This window comes from Dunckerocampus dactyliophorus, chromosome 15 (genome assembly GCF_027744805.1).
Source record: "Dunckerocampus dactyliophorus isolate RoL2022-P2 chromosome 15, RoL_Ddac_1.1, whole genome shotgun sequence".
NCBI lineage: Eukaryota > Metazoa > Chordata > Actinopteri > Syngnathiformes > Syngnathidae > Dunckerocampus > Dunckerocampus dactyliophorus.
The window spans coordinates 511,367-533,650 of record NC_072833.1 but is presented as its reverse complement, the minus strand read 5'-3'; the positions used below and the strand labels follow the sequence as shown (position 1 = coordinate 533,650).

General features: G+C 43.7%; 1 protein-coding gene and 1 long non-coding RNA gene across 9 annotated transcripts; one reads left to right on the top strand and one right to left on the bottom strand.

Annotated features, from left to right (window-relative positions):
• Nucleotides 1-62: 62 nt before the first annotated feature.
• On the bottom strand, nt 63-8,007 carry LOC129194645 (uncharacterized). Its single transcript, XR_008573776.1, has 3 exons — nt 7,865-8,007; nt 1,555-1,628; nt 63-1,398 (listed from the first exon to the last, which is right to left on the bottom strand). It is a non-coding gene; the product is annotated as an uncharacterized LOC129194645 (long non-coding RNA).
• LOC129194641 (sodium- and chloride-dependent betaine transporter-like) lies at nt 2,615-18,979 on the top strand. 8 transcript variants are annotated; one of them, XM_054799868.1, is made up of 15 exons: nt 2,802-3,148; nt 3,910-4,044; nt 4,359-4,499; nt 4,592-4,709; nt 4,980-5,033; nt 7,907-8,036; nt 8,573-8,707; nt 15,419-15,522; nt 15,591-15,715; nt 15,779-15,891; nt 15,969-16,106; nt 17,057-17,159; nt 17,247-17,347; nt 17,416-17,562; nt 17,642-18,979. In XM_054799868.1, the coding sequence occupies exons 1-15, from the start codon at nt 2,947-2,949 to the stop codon at nt 17,795-17,797; spliced, it is 1,902 nt and encodes a 633-aa protein (XP_054655843.1). In that variant the 5' UTR covers nt 2,802-2,946; the 3' UTR covers nt 17,798-18,979. The 8 variants fall into 8 exon arrangements, with proteins under 8 accessions (XP_054655841.1, XP_054655837.1, XP_054655838.1 ...); XM_054799862.1 differs by having other exon boundaries at nt 2,749-2,803; nt 2,953-3,148; nt 15,591-15,891; nt 17,057-17,347; XM_054799863.1 differs by having other exon boundaries at nt 2,752-2,803; nt 2,956-3,148; nt 15,591-15,891; nt 17,057-17,347.
• The last annotated feature ends 3,305 nt before the right edge of the window (nt 18,980-22,284 follow it).

Sequence of the window (22,284 nt, the reverse complement as noted above, 5' to 3'; positions counted from 1 at the left end):
TACAAACTCGAAATTATGAGCTATAAAGTCGAAATGACGAGATACAAACTGCACGTGTCACAGGTGCCGCCTTCTTCACGTAGCAAAAATGGCTCCACATTGTAAGCAAGATGGGTATCCTGAGTGTTTTGTAAATGTTGGATGTTTGCTTCATGTGTAATGAGTTGTTTAGTCTTCTGGTGTAGTACTATACATGAGCACTATGGAGCTATTATCAATCAGATACACTATGTGAGGTATTTCACACTACATTGGGGTGCATTGCTATCGCCGGTCTTGGTGACGTGGGTTAGTTTAAATACAAGGAGGACCGCGTGTGCTGAACTATGTTCTGCTTTGCACATGGTCAGTAGCACAATGTATTCGTTGAGTCAGATAATGACGAAGGATGGCGGAATGTTGCACTTTTTTTAAATCAATAAAATAGATCACTGTACGCCGTGACCAAACCGTATATGTCGGGCTCGCTGCTAGCTAGCATGTCCAATTACTTTTACTTTGCGGTCCGGAAACACAACAAATTGTAAACAGTGAGCGTCACTTTCTGTCCGTGTTCCTCGTTGGAAATGACAAATGACATGACGTTGCTTCGGACCATTTACTACAATTCCAAGTGTAAATCATTACCACAGGCGGTGTATTCTGTCTGTCTTGCAATGCAATGCACTCTTTCTTACATTAACGAAACTAACAGCGCTATTGCAAAGCAGCTTCCACTGGCAGAACACCAGCTTCCCAAGTCCACAACTCACAATCACCTTACGGACGTCCCTCCATTTTGCATGCAGTCCCACATCTACTGTATATGGAGGCAAAGACGATATGCACCCTGTCTGCGTTGAAGAGAGCAAAGACTTCCCATGTGATGATGATGTGTTTGATGTCTGTGTGGACTTGATGTCAGGGAGCAATCTCAAGATAAATGATGTGTATGTGAAACAGGTGACCTCTATATTAAGATCACAGAACTGATAAACAATGAACTAGTTTTATATTTCTTTGATATTATACTCACATTTTATATTTCAGAAATGTTTGCATACTTCATATATTTGGAGCTACTGTATATACAGAGCCATTTCAGTCAAGTTCTGTTTTTCAAAAATCCTTCTGGACAGTCAACTTTTCTGGATCCACCTACTTTTATGGTACCTGCACAAATGTCCCTTCTCTAAAACGCAAGCATCCCATCTCAGTTCTTTGATTCTTCTGAGCCTTCTTGGGAAGGGCATGATGCTTTTTCTCAGATGTGACATGACCCACTTTATTTCTTGGGAGCTTTCAAAAACCTTGGACTTCCTACTGCCGGATTATTTTCCATTTCATCTGCAGTATCCAAAAACAGCCACCCAATCGGCGCAGGATGGTAAGATATTCTTTCAGATGCTCGTCAGACATCTAAAATGAAGATAGATGTGATGACTCCTTAGGTCAAGTGCATTACATCATAAGCAACCACAAATGATCTTCATTCAACTTTAATACTTCAAGAACATGTTTGTGATACTTGTCAAAATGAAGCCTTCCCTACAGTATATATAATAAATACAGTACCTTGTCCTCTTCCATTGGCGTGCTGTGTCCTCAAGTAGTCCGCTATCTCATCCATGTTGTGATCTTCTGCATTTCTGTTGAATAAATGCAAAGCTTAAACAAGAGCTTTGCCAAAATCTATACTTTGATTCTTTTCACAAAAATCTCTTGTTGCTAGTTTGCTATTCATGCATGATCATAGCAGGTTTGTGCTTAAGCATGCTCTTCATTCTCCAACTCAGGAGGAAGTGCTTTCACGTCATGTGATTCCATACAGTTCAGGCTGTCTGAAGTCTGACTGCTAAAGGTACAACAGTCCATACGTATTTGTCACACAATTGTAGCATCAACAATTCCAATATGTCATCATTTACCTCTTGATTACAGAAATACAAAGACATAAAGGATACATCCCGCACTGAGTCTGACTTGCATTGCTTCTGTACAGCCAGATGGGCGCGCTGTTCTGCCAGGAGAAGCTTCTTTCCAACAGTGCTGTTATAATTTGCTGTAAGAGCTTTACTGTATTAGATATGCTAGACCGGCGATAGCAATGCACCCCAATATAGAGTGAAACACCTCACATAGTGTACCTGATAGATAATACCTCAATCGTGCTTGGACTACACAACTCATTACACATGAAGCAAACATCCAATATTTACAAAAGACACTTAGGATACTCACCTTGCTTACAATGTGGAGCCATTTTTGCCACGTGAAGAAGGCGGCACCTGTGGCACATGCGCAGTTTGTATCTCATCGCTTCGACTTTTTAATCTCATAATTATGACTTTTTATCTCATAATTTCGACTTTCTTATCTAATAATTGTGACTTCGTATCTCATAATTCTGATTTACCATTGGGATTTTATTTTCTTTTTAGTAGTGGAAACGGGCTTCCATATACTTCTGACCTACCACTGGGATATTTTTTTCTTTCAGTGGTAGAAACGGGCTTCCATTGCTATCTCGTCCAAAATAGCGTACGACAAAAAATCATTTGAAGACTGCTCAACTTAAATGACCAGGGCTCATCGTGAGGCACAATAAGCACATTCAAGTACTACAAGAGCACTGATTCATGGACGATCATATGGTTCTGCAGCACAATACTCCTCAAGTTTGGCATGCCTTCACTTTCTTTAGGGTCTTTCTCTCTCTAGTTTTCTTGTTGTGCATCCTCCATGGACACACCCCACTTCAGAAAAAGCCTTTCCCTGGAAGTCCTGCTCCAGTGCTTCATTTGCGGAGTCAGGAAGCTCACTGGTGAGTTCCATGTCTGCTTATGTCTGGTGTTTGTTTGCTTTTATTCAAAGTTCCTTGTTGCTGAATTAGAGAGTTGAGCATCCTGCACATGAGATTACGTGGGAACATGTGGTGCAGAGGTTAGTCGTGGTTCTTGTGTGTACATGCAGCAGACCATGACTGAAGAAACGAGCGGAGGAAGCCCCGGTAGACAGAGTGATCCAAACAAAGTGGATGCTGATGGAGGGGGTCCAGCCAGAGGGAAATGGGCCAACAAATGGGAGTTTTTGCTTTGCATGACCGGAGAAATCATCGGCCTGGGAAATGTTTGGCGCTTCCCTTATTTGTGCTACAAGAACGGTGGAGGTGAGGGACGTTTGGTCTGCATGTGCATGAAAGTTGGGGAAGGCAGATGTCGGCTGCGCTCCAAAATTGCTTCAAGATGTTGGGCCAAAGCCATTTTAAAAACACTCCTTTCTGTGCATTCTCAATCCTGCTGCAGCTATAGCGCCATCACGTGTCCCAATACTTTAGACCACAGACTGGAGAGGATCCTCTATCGACAAATTCTTACAATAACAAGGCTGTCAAAAATAGCACGTTAACCACCTTCATTTCATTCATGAATCTAATTGACGCACAGGCATCATGGCAAGCCACGCTTCTGTTATGACAACAGGAGGGGGCACAGTGTGGCCCCCACACCGTCATAGTCTGACGCTCTTTTGTAACTTGTAACCGACCTGAACACAACACCATACACTGTACGTATCTCCAACTCACACACATGTCTCTGTTTTCTGCTCATCCTGGGACCTTGTCACTAGGCAACCACGAGATGCGTTTACGCACACTCTGAACGTCACAACGACGTCTTTATTACGCGTGTACGTGTGTAAACGTCTAAACAACAATGACATCGATATTCTTGGGGGGTGTAAGTCACTGCTGATGTACTACACTGCCGATGGGGGGTGTCATACAACTTCATGCCAAATCCCAACTATCCCTTGAAGAAAGAAACACCAGAATGCAAACTGCAAATGGTGATTAATTCAGTGGAAAAACGTGATGAATCTGATGACATCAGCCTTAAATAATAACACTAATAATAAACCTGCCTCTAGGGGTCTTCCTCATCCCTTACTTCACCTTCCTGTTCTTCGGTGGCATCCCCATCTTCTTCCTGGAGGCGGCGCTGGGCCAGTACACCAGCGAGGGCGCCGTGACCGCCTGGAGGAAGATATGCCCCATGTTTCAGGGTAAGACGAGAATGAAGAATGAAGAATGCTGTCCGTGTCGTAAGGGGGATGAAAAGTATCCACCTCAGCGTCGGTATAACTGACAGGCGATTTAAAAGAGCTTTTGTTCCTCGTGTGTGACATTCCCAACTTCCAAAACACACGTAGCTTGTTTGCTGAGGGGCGTTCTCAGCTGAAACACTTATTAGTTGTGGTTTGATGCAACAGCAAAAAACAAAACCTGATGTCCCCCCATGCAACTCCCGGCCACCAGGGGGCATATTTTCACCCTTTTGGAGGGAATTGTAACAAAAGAAATATTTCACGTACTGTAGGTGTGGGGATCGCCTCCCTCATAATCGTCATCTACCTGAACATCTACTACATCGTGGTGCTGGCCTGGGCTCTCTTCTACCTCTTCAACTCCTTCCAAAGCCCCCTGCCCTGGTCCACATGTGAAAACTGGTGGAACACCGGTGAGAGAGAACATCTGGTTGCCATTAGCGGCTCTAAACTGACATCAGAGGAGAGGTTCTCAGGGTTCTCATCCCTCTCTATCATCCCGCAGACGTCTGTCACGACCGCGCTGGTATTTTCACCAACCCCCATCTGTTCCACCCCGACTCCAACTGGACCTTCCTGAGCAACATCAGCTCGTACGACTACCTGGAGAACACCACCGACATGTGAGTAGCTTACTTGCGGGCGCCTGGGAGCAGCCTTCATCCAGACTGGAGGTCGTATTTCATCATCTTTAAGCTTTCCAGCTGCTGGGACAATTCCAAGATCCAGGATCAGTACAGCATACTGTAGATCTCCACCAAGGCCCAACAAATGTAGTATGCATTCAAAGCAAACCACATCCTTTAGTCATGACAGCATCCACACAGAAAGGGGATACACTGTGGTCGTCTAACGTCTTGCATTTGTTAACTTCCATTTGTTTACATTGGCAGGATGCTCAATGAAACCTTCCTGATGGTCAAGTCCCCCGAGGAGGAATTCTGGACGTGAGGAATGCTTTTTTTTTCTGTCAACAGTAAAGTCATATCATGCTTGTTGAGTACATTGACGGGGAAACACAAAGAACGTCAAAGATCACCGCTTTTCACGTCGAAAGGCGAATGGTGAAAAAGTGTCATTCATACGCCCATGGAAATGTTTATTTCTGACACACGGCTCGCTCTTACCCCTTTAAACCCTCCTGCTGGCTTGGCCTTGACTTCTCAAATTTCCCATCGACCTGCGCGATAAAAATGCAGGAGGCAGCCCCCCCGCTCTGCCCTACTTGCCATCAGAGAAGGCATTGTTGCTGTTGGAATTCTAGTAACCACTTACAATCAAATATTTACTCTTTATGTCATTCTAAATACAGTTGTTGACATTAGTAGAGCCCTCTAGACATGATATAACATCCCTATAGTCACTTTTACACTCCTACAACCCAGTATCACAGACATAAGAGAAAATAGGACACATAAGACATAGTTAACCTGTTTACCACCTTCTGAATACACTTTTTGATGATTAGAGCTCTCTAGACATGACATAACACCCCTATAGTCACTTTTACACTCCTACAACCCAGTATCGCAGACATAATATGAGAAAATAGGACATATAAGATGTAGAACACCTGTTTAACACCTTCTAAATACACTTTTTAACATTAGTAGAGCCCTCTAGACATGATATAACACCCCTATAGTCACTTTTACACTCTTATAACCCAACATGGTCGACATAATAAGACATAAACAAGACTTGTGTTGCTGTAAATGCGGTCCGGTGCTAGCGGAGGACATGAAGTGACAGGGGTTCAGAGTTGAGTTTTGGCGTGGGTTATAGCTGCAACAGTAGCCCGTGTTAGGGATTATCGTGCCTGTTGTGACATCATTCAAACCTGCACATGCAAAAACTACATTTCAAGAAAGTAAAAAAAGTCCCATTTTAAGAAACAATTTCTCATTTTTTTCCTAAAAAGAAAAAAATATCTTGTCTAGCAATTTTCACTGGAGACAAATAATCTTTTATTAAGAAAGTAAAGCTAGCCAATTCTTATGAAGGTATTGTTGCCAGAAATGAGTTGTTTGTTCTAATAACAAGCTACAAACCCTATTTGGATAACCGTATTCTTCAACAACACATGAAGAATATTTGCCTTCAATGAAGAGCAAAAACTGCTTTGTAGACTTTCTAAATGTAAGAATGGACTCACACATTTCCAGGAAGTGAACAAGTCCCACTTTAAGCAACCATTTCTTCAAGATTTGCTGATTCGGGACCAATGTGAAGGCTGCACGGCAAACTTCATAGAGTGTACCAAGACTATATATTACATCTAGTCCTAAAATCTGTCTAAATGTGTGTAATGACTGAACTTGATTCAAGAAAACATGACTCTCTTGTTCTCTAGTTTATAAATGTAAAAACGAGTGACTGCACATGCAACTCATGCTGTGATAGTGTTTAGGACCATACAATAGCTTTTCCTCCATGAAGGGAACTTTAGATACAAAAAGGTTCCATCCATATCATTTGCTTCATGCTTGTTGAGAAGCTCAGACCGCTGAAGAAGGAACCAACATAACTAACGTGCCGACAAGAAGACACGTGGCCGAGTGGTTAGCACGTCGGCCCCACAATCAGGCAACCTGGGTTCCTGTGGAAACACGTCTGTGCGGAACCTGGGGGGTATTCTCTGTGTACTCTGGCTTCCTTCCACGTTCCAACAAGAATGAAATCATGATAGGTTCATGGGAGGCTCTAAAACTTGTCCATGTTGTAAAAAGAGCATCTTACTTCAACCCAGCTACGTCATTAAGAACAACTTGCTTATTAAAGGACTCATTGTGTTCTTAAAAGTCACAAAAAAAATGTGGTAGTTTCAAGAATTCTAGGCTAGCAAATGTTGCTTACCCCACTGCCAGATTGTTTTGCTTGAAATAAGAAAAGTTGTCTTCTTTTAATATCATTTGGGCTCCTTTCAAGTGTGTTTTTGCAGTGCGATAGAAGCGTGTTGTTCCTGGCAGCCAAGTGTGGTGCTTTACTGACACCTAGTGACCAGTGTAGAATACAACACATCATCACGTCTTTCAATGAGTCTTCTGAATGCCTTAAATGTACTTTAGCTCATTTAGCCATTTTTATGCTTGAAAATGCTTCAGTTAGGCAAAAAAACGTAACATTTGCTTATTTTTCTACTGCTATTCGGCCGTATTCAACCACGAACCAGCGTGATTAATTGTTATTTTGAAAAACCGCGATCGAGTGAAGCCACAGAATTCGAAGCGTCGAGGGATTACTGTCACTTTTGCGTCTCACAGCAACTACGGTGCGTTCAAGAACAGCTGCAGAAATTGCAAAATCTCAAAAACATAATCAGTGAAGCATAAAGAAATAAAAATGGTGTGCATGCCGTACATTTGACGGATTTCATCATTACCGACGTATGGTGAAAAAACAGCTTATTTTCAAAGTAAAAGAAAAAAAGCAAAAATGATTTTTTTAACTACAAGAAAGGAAAAGGGAATTTGCGTGGATGCGATGCATTCCTTCCAAAGCACATGTAACCACTTGAAATCCAAACACGGATGAAAGCTGCATGCCGCCCTCAGTTGGAAATATTTTGATGCGACCCATCTGTCATGTACAAATACATTTTAAAAAAAAGAAGTGTTATTTAAACGCTGAGAGGCTGTGCTGCAGATGTTTGCGCTTCCTTTTGATTGTCCTTATTTCCACGTGGAAGAAAGGCTTTCATGCGCATGTTCTCTTCATGGCTGCTTTTCAACTGGCAGCTGCACGGTGCGGTGTGTTTAAATGCGTGCATGCGATTTACCACAGTGGATTCATGCAGTCCTGTCCTCTTGCCGCCGCACAGAAATCGTGTGTTGAGGATGTCGGACTCCATGTCCCTCGGCAAGGTGCACTGGGACCTGGCGCTGTGCCTGCTGCTGGCCTGGGTCATCTGCTACTTCTGCATCTGGAAGGGGATTAAATCCACAGGCAAGGTGAATATACTGTACACTTTCTAGCACTGAAAGAAAACATAATATCACAATGGTAAAGCAGAACCAGGACATAACAATGAGAAATTATAAGCTAAAAAGTAGAAAGTGTGAGATAAAAAGGCAAAATTATGAGATAGTCATAATCATGAGATAGGAAAATCATAATTATGTGATTAAAAAGTCGAAATTATGAGATAAAAAGTCAAAATGCTGATAAATCAAAATGATGAGGTAAAAAAATCTAAATGAGAAAAAAGTAGAAAGTGTGAGATAAAAAGTCTAAATGATGAGATAGAAAGTCATAATCATGAGATAAAAAGTTGAAATTATGAGAGAAAAAAAACAAATTATGAGATAGAACGTGTGCATGTGCCGTGTTAATTTGGACATGTTATGTGATAATGCTGACTTACCATTGGGATATTTTTGGGGCTGGTCTCCTCAGTGTTGCTACTGGATGCACAGTAACCTCTTCCAGCCTGTAGGTGGCGGTCATGCACATTAAAAACGTATTTAATGTTTGCTGCTAAACACAGGTGGTCTACTTCACCGCCACCTTCCCTTACCTGATGCTGCTGCTCCTCTTCTTCCGCGGGGTGACGCTGCCCGGCGCCGGAGAGGGCCTGAAATTTTACCTCATGCCCGACTTCCACAGGCTGGCCGACCCTGACGTAAGACATCAACACGCAAAAAGTACACACACAGTATTGTCTGCAGTACACAGCCTTCTATTCCTCAACCGTTGCACACAAAAGGGCGAACATTTGTCTAAACAAATGCAACACATGGTGGCGCTGTTCATAAACCCGGAAGTCGTTGTGACTTGGAACTTCTCACACAAAACACCCACTGAAACTTTAGGGTTTTGGCCGCATCATGCTCGAACTTGGTACAGACCTTCATGGGACTGGCAAGCACACGTCTTTCAAATCTGAGCAAGATTGGTAGAAAAACATGGCCGCCATCAAGCAAAACGTCTCTGACTTTGCAACCCCAGCATTAGCGCGATGCTAATAAAAGTTTGCAGATATGTGCATTACGGTGGTCATGTGAAAATACTGGGCCACCCGTGACGCTACCTTGGTATTGTCCCTCAGCGCGCACATAAAATGCATGTCGAGCTACGCTCAGTGATTGTGTCTCGTGGCCACGAACGCATCAAATGATATTTTGCAAGTCGAATCGTTTCAAACCAGGAGTCAAATACGCTCTTTGTATCGTTTGCTGTGTGTCTGCAGTTCAGCAAAGAGGCAATGCTCCTTCTATGTTTTTTTAAAACCCCCTTAAAGCATCAAGCACATGACGCAGGCCGTATCCTTTCTTCCTGCCTCGTAACAACAACAACAACAACTGCAAACCAAGAAAGACCAGCACATTTCATCAGCAGCATAGTCCCTTCATTCCATGTACACTCCAGTATGTGCTGGAATGACACAAGCATGGACGCTGTCAGCGCAAACATGCATGTCTAACCACTTTAAAGGGGACCCTGAGGGGGGAGTAACCACACTGGATGGCTGGCATGCTTGAGCACGGGGGTGTCCAAACCTTCTTCCAGCAAGGGACACTCAGTGAAGAATGAAAGGATGATTATTTTGTAAAGCAACACAAGTAGATATGCTAGCAACTTATTTACAGGATACTTCTTCTCAGCTTTGTCACATACGGTGGTGGGAAAAAGGGATTCCTTATTTGTTTGCATGTTTGTCACACTACCTCTGTCACACTACCTGTCACCTACCTACCACGTGTCCACTTATGTCCTCTCCTTCCTGGATCCCTGCTAGAAAAGACACAAATGTTTTATGAACACGCCTTGTATACAGTACAGTGGTGGGGAAAAGTGTTTGCCCCCTTCCTGATTCCTTATTTGTTTGCATGTTTGTCACACTTCAACATTTCACATCATCAAGCAAATGTAAATATTAGTCAACGACAACACAACTCAACTCTTGATGCACTTTTTAAATCAAACTTTTTACTATGAAGGGAGAACAAACATCCAAAGCTACATGGTCCTGTGTGAAAAAGTGATTGCCCCCCCATTAAAATATAACTTAACTGAGATGAATTGAGATCTATCAGTGTGGAAAAGGTTTTTATAAAGCAATTTCTAAATTTTGGGACTCCAGCCAACCACAGTGAGAGCCATTATCCACAAATGGCCAAAACATGGAACAGTGGTGAACCTTCCCAGGAGTGGCCGGCCAACCAAAATGACTCCAAGAGCAAAGTGACGACTCATCCGAGAGGTCATAAAAGACCCCATGACAACATCCAAAGAAGTGCAGGCCTCACTTGCCTCAGTTAAGGTCAGTGTTCATGACTCCATCGTAAGAAAGACACTGGGCAACAACGGCCTGCATGGCAGAGTTCCAAGACCAAAACCACTGCTGAACAAAAACAACATGAAGGCTCGAAAACATCTTGATGATCCCCAAGACCTTTGGGAAAATTCTCAAAAGTTGAACTTTTTGGAAGGTGTGTGTCCCATTACATCTGGCATTTCAGACAAAGAACACCATAGCAACAGTAAAATGTGGTGGTGGTAGTGTGATGGTCTTCAGGACCTGGAAGACTTGCTGTGATAAATGGAAGCATGAATTCTGCTGAAGGAGAATGTTGGTGACCTCAAGCTGAAAGCAACTTGGGTTCTGCAGCAGGACAATGATCCAAAACACACCAGCAAGTCCACCTCTGAATGGCTGAAGACTTTGGAGTGGTCTAGTCCAAGTCCTGACCTGAATCCTATTGAGATGCTGTGGCATGACCTTAGAAAGGAAAAGCCTCCAATGTGGCTGAATGACAACAATTCTGCTAAATTCCTCCCCAGCGCTGGAAGAGACTCATTGCAAGTTGATTGCAGTTGTTGCTGCTCAGGGGGGCCCAGCCACTTATTAGCTGTAGGGGGCCATCACTTCTTCACACAGGACCATGGAGCTTTGGGTTTTGTTCTCCCTTAATAATAAAAGTTTGATTTAAAAAGTGCATCAAGTGTTGAGTTGTGTTGTCATGGACTAATATTTACATTTGTTTGATGATGTGAAACGTCTGTGTAGGCTCTCAGTCGTACAGGAGTTGTCCATCGAGGAAAAGGCTTCTTGAGACGTCATCTGTACTTCTGTGTAGAAGGTGTCGGACGTTTCGCTCCTCATCCGAAGAGCTTCGTCAGCAAACTAATAAGTGCTGGTAGCTTAGGCCTTAAATACAGTAAGAGTCTCCAGTCTCAAAAAACAAGAAATTCAGTCTTTCACAGATCACATCAATGCGGTGGACACCAATATCAAATTTACTCGCGAGGACACTAAAGAAAACCAACTAGCCTTCTTAGACTGCAAGGTAATTATAGGAAAGGACAGACAGCTACTTACAGAGGTCTTTAGAAAGGCCACACACACTGACCAATACCTGCTTTTTGAATCAAACCATCCACTACAACATAAACTAGGGGTTATTAGGACCCTCCAACATAGAGCGGAACAAATACCAACTAGTGCTGAGGGAAAGAAAAAGGAGACACAACATGTCCAGAGAGCGCTCTCAACCTGTGGGTACCCACGGTGGGCTTTTAACAAATGTCAAAAGAAGAGAGTAGGGAAAGAAACCCAAAAGCCCACAGAAGCAAAAAGGAGAGGAGTGGTAGTCCCTTATGTAGCGGGGGTCTCCGAAAAACTCCAGAGGATCTTATGGCAACACAAAATTCCTACCTATTTCAAACCAGTAAATACCCTGAGACAAAAATTAGTGCATCCTAAAGACAAGGCTCCAAACCAGAAACAGAGCAATGTGGTCTATTCCATCCACTGTAAAGATGAGGAATGCAAAGAGCACTACATTGGGGAAACTAAGCAAATGCTCCAAAAAAGGCTTTATCAACATCGCAGGGACAATGCTAGTGGTCCTCAATCAGCAGTACATCTACACCTGAAAGCTACCAATCACTCTTTTCAGGACAGCGAGGTTAAGATTTTGGCCAAAGAAAACAGATGGTTTGAAAGAGGAGTTAAGGAAGCTATTTTTGTCAAACAACAGAACCCATCATTGAATCGGAATGGTGGTTTGAGGTTTAATTTGGACCCTGTGTTCAGCAGGTTACTGAGACCAAAACCCACAGCTCTTAGTCTTGCAAATGAGGTGAAGGCAGGGCCGAGCCAGAACAATAGATGCTAACAAGCCAGTATCAGAGTCGTTCATACCCAATTCAGGGAGCGACACTTCCCTTTTATCGTAGGTGTGAATAACAGGATAGGATTATACCACTGCTCCGCCCAGGCTTAGTGTAACGAACCAATAGGAGGAGGGTGTTGGCACACCAATTCCGCCCACTCTTACTGTATTTAAGGCCTAAGCGACCAGCACTTATTAGTTTGCTGACGAAGCTCTTCGGATGAGGAGCGAAACGTCCGACACCTTCTACACAGAAGTACAGATGACGTCTCAAGAAGCCTTTTCCTCGATGATGTGAAACGTTTAAATAAGAAATCAGGAAGGGGCAAACACCTTTTCCCACCACTGTAGCTGAAAAACCGTATTAGGCTATTATTCACTTGTTGCAACACTTTCTTTTACATTTTCAAATATTTCAACTGTCTTCTTAAATAGCGGTAGTGTTGTATGATGACTTTATTCCCATCATATGATGACTTTATTCCCATCATATGATGACTTTATTCCCATCATATGACGACTTTATTCCCATCATATTATAACTTTTTCTCCAACCTAATTTTCCAAAACTGACAACTTTATTTTGTTTTGTTTGTTTCTCAGAATATTACATTTAAAAATTAACTTAAAAAAAAAAAAAAATAAGTGCATGGCTCAGATCAAGGGTACCCAAGTGTTACATTTAAAAATTCAAACTGGTGGATAGACCTTGATAATATTATCAACACAAACTTCAAACATTGCAAAACACACACCCAACATACCAGAGCTGGAGACATCGTCCATTTCCCATAGCAACCCTCCCAAGTTCACTCTTTCTTAAATGTAAAGTACATAACTCGGTGTCCACTCGGTGTTAGACTTTTGTTCAAATAATCTTATTTTACTCTTTTATACACAAAAAATCACTTTAGTTGCAGAGTTGAGTAATTATTCCATGAATATATACCATTGTAATCATCATGGGGTTTGTTTTTCCATGGAATTATGTTCTTCAAAATCTTTATCGGCAGGTGGACACGAAGGTGATGTACTTTTCACTAATGATTACACAACAGTTATTTCTTGTTACACTGAGAATATTTGAATAAAACACATTAGAAACCAATTTCAGACATCATTCTTTAATTCTAAGTAGAAATCATGAAAAAATGATCAGAGAAAATATTGTTTATTTCACAACAAAAGAAGACATGCTTTACATGGAACATTTCAATGTCCAAATATAGACACTTTTTTACAACATAGCCGTGCTAGCGCAAAATAAAAACATGAACAGGCTTAATTTATGGTTTGGTAAGCTTCCTCACTCTATAAACGTCAGAGTGATAGGGATAGTACACATTGTTAGAACAACAACTTCAAATACTACTCAAGTGAAGTTGAAGACAGCAGAGGGTACCCTTGATCTGAGACATGCACATATTTCAACTGATAACTGATATGCTAATAAAATAACTATCCAAATTATTTTTGAAGTGCAACTGTTTTTCTTGTTAGAATTCAACTTGTTTCTCTTACTTTATTCTCCTAAATTTCCAGCTATTTTTTTCTATTTCAGCTGCTGTTTTTTATATCCCAACTATCCCAACTTCTTGTACAGCTTTTCGTAATTAGGACTTTATTCTTGTAGTATGAGATCTTTTTCCGCAACCTAATTTCCCAAAAATGACAACATGATTTTGTTTGTTTGTTTTCATAATATTGCAACTTTTAACAAATATATTATTTTAAACATCAACTCTATGCTACTAAGACAAGATAATCTTCCTTCGTAATATCACCTTATTTTCCTTCTTCTCGTTAGATTACAACTTCTTTCTCTCCGTCCCGCACTTTGGCCACGCCTGCTCTAGCGAGATAGGAGCACGTGTTGCACGACATTCACAGTCTTTCTGTCTGTCGCTTCTGTCTTGCCTTTGACAGCCTGCAGCAGGCTTCCAGAATTCAGGGGTCGAAGGGTGTCGCTGTGTGGGGTCACGCCTCAGGCAGTCAGGCTGTGTGTGTGTGCGTGTGAGGGGGTGTTCACTTCCTGCCACTGTCTGTGTTTGTTTCATTCATCATTCATCACAAACCAGCATCAAATGCATGCTGTGGGATAACAAATGCAAAAGAAAAATGCTGCAAATAGCAAGAACACACACACACACACACACACACACACACACACACACACACACACACACACACCCTAAACCCTAAAAACCCTAAAAAGAAGGGTCCTCAGTGTCCTCCAGCGTGGACGCACGTACCTTTGCCACCTGAAGCTAAGAAGTGAAAGACTACATTTACAGCTGACGGCAACAATTTTCTTTTCAACCTTGCAGCGTGTCTGTGATGGTTTTGGTTCTGGATCATGTCTGTGTTCGGAGTGCTGCCCCACTCGGCCACAGAAACCCCCCCTTGAGTGAGTGTAGAGCGAGCATGCCCCAAATGCCTCAACAAGACCAGAGTATGTTCCTAATGAGTTTGCAGGAGATGTGTTGCAGTGAGCTGTGGCTAACATCTGTTTTACCAGTCAATACATCTCCTTTGTCCATGAAGCAGCGGCCCCCCCAGAGAATCAAATTAAACCTCACAGGACGTAAGCCGTTCCTCTGTGTGCGGTGCAACGTGAGGCTGCCATACATTTTTTGGGGGCTGTGTCATCTCTAATGGAGACCACGTGTTGGCCAAAAGACAAGCGAGGATGCAAGGACCCCTCCAACTCCCCTTATTAGAGCCCTGTAGACCTGAATAACACCCCTATAACCCCCCTCCACTCCCCTTATTAGAGCCCCGTAGACCTGAATAACACCCCTATAACCCCCCTCCACTCCCCTTATTAGAGCCCCGTAGACCTGAATAACACCCCTATAACCCCCCTCCAACTCCCCTTATTAGAGCCCCGTAGACCTGAATAACACCCCTATAACCCCCCTCCACTCCCCTTATTAGAGCCCTGTAGACCTGAATAACACCCCTACAGCCACATACTCTCACCCCAAATCAGCTGGGATAGGCTCCAGCATACCGTAGTGAGGATAAGCGGCAGAGAAGATGGATGGAAGACATTCAGCAGCTACTTCCACCAAGCGTTCCAACATCAAAGATGGACACGTTCCTGCACGCATTCACATGCAAAGAGTCATGAGACCGCAACCATCCGCTTTTTACTTCTGCTGCCATTTCTTGTGATTGCTATGATTGGTGGTAAAAAGTGTGTCCTTGTCCAGGTGTGGCTGGACGCCGGGACGCAGGTGTTCTTCTCCTACGCCGTGTGCCAAGGAGTGCTGACCTCTCTGGGAAGCTACAACAAATACAACAACAACTGCTACAGGTGCACGCCGCCCCATCCTGCTACCACCATCATGTCATGTGATTGACAGCCACCCACCTCCCCCCCAGGGATTGTGTGGCGTTGTGCTTTGTGAACAGCGCCACCAGCATCTTCGCTGGCTTTGTGGTGTTCTCCGTGCTGGGCTTCATGGCACACAGCCTGGGCGTCCCGGTGGAGGACGTAGCTCATAGCGGTGAGTCGGCCGATCAACAAACACCCCCGCTGTACGTTAAAAGTGTTTTTTTTCCTCCCCCAGGTCCAGGTTTGGCCTTCATCGCCTACCCGAAAGCTCTTTCAATGCTACCCGGCTCGTCCTTTTGGACCGTGCTCTTCTTCCTCATGATCCTGCTGCTGGGCCTGGACACTCAGGCAGGTCCAACGTCTCACACGCCCTCAAACATGTTTTGTTCTTCTCTACAAATAACAAGAGTTGTTTTTCTTCCCAGTTTGTGTGCGTGGAGAGCCTGGCAACGTCCATCACAGACCTGTTCCCTCGCCAGCTGAGGAGGCGCGGCGCTCGGGAGATCCTGGTTCTGGTTATCGCCGTCGTCTGCTTCCTGCTGGGCCTGCCGCTTATCACGGAGGTGAGCAGCAGGGGGCGCCCCCGCGTCCATAGCGGGACTTGGCTTTGGAATTGTTAGTAATTCATTCATTCCACAATTCTAAGCAGCTGCTTTCATCATCCCCATGCCCACCTTTTCTATCCCCCGACTCGACCTGCCTTTGGCAACCCATTCCAATGGGCCATCAAATGGTTCAGCTCATTCGGGAATAGTGTGCTGTGTATTTCAAAACTAAATTCCCATTCACAATTTTTCCCATTGAAAATGAATGGGCCGTTCTTCAAACCTGCACCAGTCGCACATTTCTCAAGCGGTTCCAACCATGAACCCATTCCACTCATTTGGGGCTTTCAAAGTGACCCTTTTTCACATTCCAGATGTTTGGTTTTTCACAAAATGTAACAACTCTCACTGCTGCCACATTTCTCAACCGATTTAAAGCATTCCAAAGTCAAAATGAGCAACTCAATCAGGACATTTAGCGTTCCTGGTATATTGCGCTATCATGCTATGTGTTAGCATACTAGCAGTTAGCATTGCTAGTATGCTAACATTAGCATAGCGGCATTTTCTGGTATTTTATTAACATACTTAGACACTTAGCACTAGCATGCTGGGTGTTGCAGGCTAACATTAGCATAGTAGCATTTTTAGCCATTTTTATACGTAGAACTCAGGCACACATTGTGCTAACATGTTACGTGTTAGCATGTTAGCTTTACTAGCATGCTAACATTAGCATAGTAGCATTTTCTGCCATTTTTATGAGTATTAACATATGTAGCCACTTAGCACTACCATGCTAGGTGTTACATGCTAACACTAGCATCGTAACATTTTAGCCGTTTCCATGAGTAGAAGCTTATATCAGGACTTAGTGCTATCATGCTAGGTGTTAGCATTCTCAGTAGTATTAGCACATGTAGACACTACAGTACCACGCTATTCAATAATGCTTTGCAATCGTTTAGGGAGGAATAGTGCTCTTCCAGCTGATTGACAGCTACGGGCCAAGTGCAACCAGCCTGCTCATCATCGCCTGCTTTGAGACCATCGTGGTGTCCTGGGTGTACGGTAGGAAGCGTTACTGCAGGTGCACCACTTTCCTTCCCGTAGCGGTTTTACATTTCATACAGATTGGATTTTCTCACGGTTGTGCAGGCGCGGACAGGTTCTATGACAACATAGAGGACATGATTGGGTACCGGCCGTTCCCCGTCCTCAAGTACTGCTGGTTGTTCATCACACCGCTCCTATGTGTGGTGAGTGCATCGTCGTCCGCCGCTTCCTCTTTGTCGTGATACGTCTGAGCGTGCTGCCGTCCTTCCAGCTCACGATGCTGTACGACCTGGCCAACACGCACTCCCTCATGGTGTACGACTACAGGCCCGGCACGTGGGCCTCCGCCTTGGCCTCGCTGCTGGTGCTCACGCCGCTCATCTGCATCCCAGCGTTCATCCTCATCACGCTGTGCAGGGTGAGTTCCCTTCTCCCCCAGAAACCTCCTCTCCATCCTCCCCGACTGCCTTTTCACGCCCAGCATCTCACTCGATCAGAACCCTCAGAACATGGCGGTACCGTCGAGCGAGCTACGCCAGGCCCGGCCGCACAAGCCCGTCCTCACGTTGGGTCAGCATGTCGTCTTCGCCGCTTCCAGGCCGCCCGGCGGGAGGGACGATAAGATAGCAATGGAGGAGCCCAGCGCCGTTTGATGGACCAGGACTATGACATCATGGCCATATTGTTCCTAAACGTAGTGAGACATTCAGGGACCTGCTACAGTGTTTCCCATATAAGCTCCGTATCTTTGTTTTCACACCCACAACTTGTGCTTCTCAAGACCCGTACTGATAACCGTTTTCAATGTCGATGGAAGTGTACTTTAGAAGGCTAAGGCAGGTAAGAAGGACCGCAACAAATGAGAACCTGTCGGTTAGTCCTGATGAAACATGATGACATCACTGCTAGCAGCAGAACCAGACTATAAAGGGGGAGGAGCCACATGCTGTGCCCAGCAAGGTGCACTGTATTCGGGCACACGCTCCGAGCGGCCTGTGTGACGCCACGGAGGTCTCTCTTTTCAAACACCGTGCCGCTGGCGCTTCAGGTGACTGACTGCTCCAAGGGGTTTTTGTACCCTCACGGAGGAGCATTTGGTACAACTAGCAAGCTATATTTAGCCACCAATCAGACCCCAATCTGATGTGTGTGTTCATCGCCAGTTTATCTTCTATTTGTCATGTTGGGAAAAGTTATGTGTAGGTAGCACTTTTGCGTCTCATAGTGCATAACTGTAGCGTTCAAGGACTGAACAAAGACAAAAGCATGTGAAATGTGTGAGCTTTCCAACAGAGACTCTGACTTGACAACACAAACGCTCTTCTCAACGAGCAGCAGGTGCCTCTGTGGGCCCCTGCCCAGCTCACAGGTGGCTCCGTCTTGTTTGTGGTGTTAAAACGGTTCATTTGTAGTTCCAGCTTTACCTAGTTCTAGCTTTTTTTAACTCACTTTTTGCCTCCCGTGGTATTCCTCTCTCCTACAGCATCCAAATTAGACGTCACATCACCCTCCAACCCACCACTGCCACACGTAGATTGCAATCCTGTGGGAAACACTGTACTATTTACTTTTTTATGCTACAAATCCAAAGCAATGAACATATATGACGGTTTTTAACTGTTTGTGTCACCCAATAGCAATCAATACAACATCTTATTGAAGGAATTTCATGTAGTCTTGCCCTATAGTACAGTACAGTACAGTATGTACAGTACAGTATGTACTGTACAGTACAGTATGTACAGTACAGTAGGTACAGTACAGTACAGTATGTACTGTACAGTACAGTATGTACAGTACAGTAGGTACAGTACAGTATGTACAGTACAGTATGTACTGTACAGTACAGTACAGTATGTACAGTACAGTACAGTACAGTATGTACAGTACAGTATGTACTGTACAGTACAGTACAGTATGTACAGTACAGTATGTACAGTACAGTAGGTACAGTACAGTATGTACTGTACAGTACAGTACAGTATGTACAGTACAGTATGTACAGTACAGTAGGTACAGTACAGTATGTACTGTACAGTACAGTATGTACAGTACAGTATGTACAGTACAGTAGGTACAGTACAGTATGTACTGTACAGTACAGTACAGTATGTACTGTACAGTATGTACTGTACAGTACAGTACAGTATGTACAGTACAGTAGGTACAGTACAGTATGTACTGTACAGTACAGTACAGTATGTACTGTACAGTATGTACTGTACAGTACAGTACAGTATGTCCACTCACTAGGTACAGTACAGTATGTACTGTACAGTACAGTACAGTATGTACAGTATGTGCACCACCCAAGTTGCCCGTTATAGCGCATGAAGGGCCATAAAACTGTATGTACTACAAGCGTGCACAGTGTAATGTTGTAATGCTCAGTGCATGTCTAAATACACGTTTTTCTTCCATATCATCAGTTCCACTGCATCTGATTGTTGCCATAGCGACATACAGGGCGAGGCTGCGTGATGTCACAGCATGAGCGTGTAATGTCCCGCCGAGATCGGTCATGCGTGGGATCCGAAGCGGCATTCAATTAACAGGCAATTCCGGCCGCTAATTTTTTTTCTTGTAGCGGATCAACACACACGCACACACGTCGTGACCCTCACCTCATCTTGGGAAATCCAGCGGGGGGGTCAGCGTGGAGTTCCACAAGTGATGGAGGACAGTGAACCGGCTGCCGCACTAGTTGGACTAGCTGAATAAAAGCACGCTTGCTATGCTCGTTACGCGTGATGATCTGATCAGAAAAGGCTGGACTGGCCTTGTTGGGGGGTTTCCATAGCGACAGCAACCTCTGTGGTGCTGATGCTGGGGCTTCTTAATTAAAGGCGATGACTTGTCGTCAACACAATGAGACGAAGGAGCAAATGACAATAAAGGATGGGATCATCGGAGGGAAATGATGGACTTGAAGTGAGACTTACTTGAATGAGCGTATTTCCTTGTCGCTGTGACGGTGCACGGTCACGTGCACTCCTGCTTTTGTAGCCTAAGAGATGGAAGACAACAATTCATGACTGCTCCTTTAGCTCATTGGGAGCATGCTAAGTATTTATTTACACTTGCACATTCCACACATCCCAGGAAGCAGCGCTTGTTGAATCCGTGCCTCAGCAATTACTGATACCGTGGAACCTCAGTTAGTGTACGCCTTGGTTAGCGTGTTTTTAGGTTAAAGTTCATTCTCTGTTTTTTTTTTATTTTGTTTTGTTTTGTTTTACCCCTGTCCTGTCCAGCCTTTAAAGCAGATAGAATTGTACATCTAAATGCCGTCAAGTGCTCAACACATTTACTCTGCCAGGGAGAAGTGTGATATACACTTCCCCTGTTATACAGAATTTATTTGACTTTGATGCTTGTTATTAAGCAAATTTGGAGCGACCGGACCAGAGCAGGAGGGGACAGAGAAGATGAGAAAAGGAAACGGGGGGGGGGACAAAAAAAAGAGACAAGGACAACAGCAGCAACAACAACAATTGTGACAACAAGAACAGAACAACAGAAACATACAGAACAACATCAGCAAATAAATGTTCATTCTCTGGTTAGCGCACAATATGCAGCGCATCTTGTGTTCTTCATACGCGGCACGAGTCCAACTGTTCCTCATGTATTTTTTTATCCCAAAAGATCCTTGTTAGCATCCTATTAGCATGCTAATGCATGGAAACAGGAAGCAGATGCCAACTCTGTCACTCTTCTACTGTATGATGTCATGTTTTTAAACACTGGAACCTTGTTAAGGGTACTTTTTACAGTGGCCCCCCCTTCAGACATTTGACCTGAAGCCATGTGCCCCCTACTCCTGCACACTTTAAAACATAAGCCTTTTTATCTGAATTGACTTGAAATATTGAAGGTAATGAATGGGTAATTAACGTTCTAGTAATTCCGGGTCACCAATGTGCATTTGATGAAGTCTGCCACCAGCACTGATACATGAGAAGCCATCATGCTATGTATCTTTTATTCCCGTTTGATGTTGTCATGCTTCCCTTTGAATGGCTTGAACGTGAGCTTCACTTTTTTTGTCCACTCACGATGGTGTGCATATTAATTTAATATAAAATCGAAGGGGGAAGGTTGACAACAATACATACAACCAACCATAAAGCCTCAATTTAGAGGGCATTCCCGCTCACCGTGACAGGTTTTCTCCGCTGCGCCGTGCGGGGCTTTTCACACCAACATAAATAAACTCTTCAAGATTTAAACACTCTTAATGCACAAAATAATCATCAAACTTACTTATTTGTTCAAATGATGCACACAAAGCAATGAACAACTTCGTCCTGCGTCTCCGTTCTGCTCCATTCCCCTTGCGCCGTGAGGCGTTCAGGCGCCCTAGTAATTTTGTTTCGTGCTAATTGTTTTTCATTTTTATTCCCGTACCCCCAATTACAGTTGGCATAGCCCACTTTGGCAACCTAGGCTGTACAATATGGCGCGGCTTGTCATGTTATTAATACACTGCTTGAGTCCAAATGTATTCTTCATGTATTTTTATCACAAAACGTCCTTGCTAACATCCTTAGCTTGCTAACAAAATGGCAACCGAAACCGGATGTCAGCTACGTCGCCCGAATATGACGTAATCAACCGTGGACTCAAAAATTTTATCACAACATTAACAGGTTTTTAGCATTTTACATGCAGAAAACCATTTGAATTGTATAGAAATGACAAATGAAAGAGATAAATTAATATTTAAAGGATTCCTGACACAATTAAACCACTTTGCTTAAATATGTAATATATTGTTTGTAATTATGTTCTACATTGTTCCATTTTTGAAAGCCAATGACACATTTGCAAAAATGACATTTCTAGTTGATGGTGCCAGCCAAGACGAGCTAGCCGTTCCTTCTTCCAGAATCCAGTGCCAAAGCGCCGTCTCATAGATGCTGTGAAACTGTAGTGCAGGTCAAAAGTGCAAATGTGATGCGACATTAGCTGACAAAACACATGATTGGAGGGGAAGTATCCACCCAAGAACGCGGAAAATAACGTGGCTTGAAGCTGAGCGCAAAAGCTGTACGAGAGCTATGACGGATTCATTTACAGCGCAGCAACGTGCAAATGGTTGTACGCATATTGGAGCAAAACAAAACATCCTTCACTG

Excerpts from the sequence above, each read along its gene's own strand:
- LOC129194641 (XM_054799861.1), top strand. The coding sequence starts at position 2,947 with ATGCAGCAGACCATGACTGAAGAAACGAGCGGAGGAAGCCCCGGTAGA. Across the intron at positions 3,149-3,909 it reads GTGCTACAAGAACGGTGGAG|GGGTCTTCCTCATCCCTTAC; the intron begins GTGAGGGACGTT and ends ACCTGCCTCTAG. Across the intron at positions 8,708-15,418 it reads ACAGGCTGGCCGACCCTGAC|GTGTGGCTGGACGCCGGGAC; the intron begins GTAAGACATCAA and ends GTCCTTGTCCAG.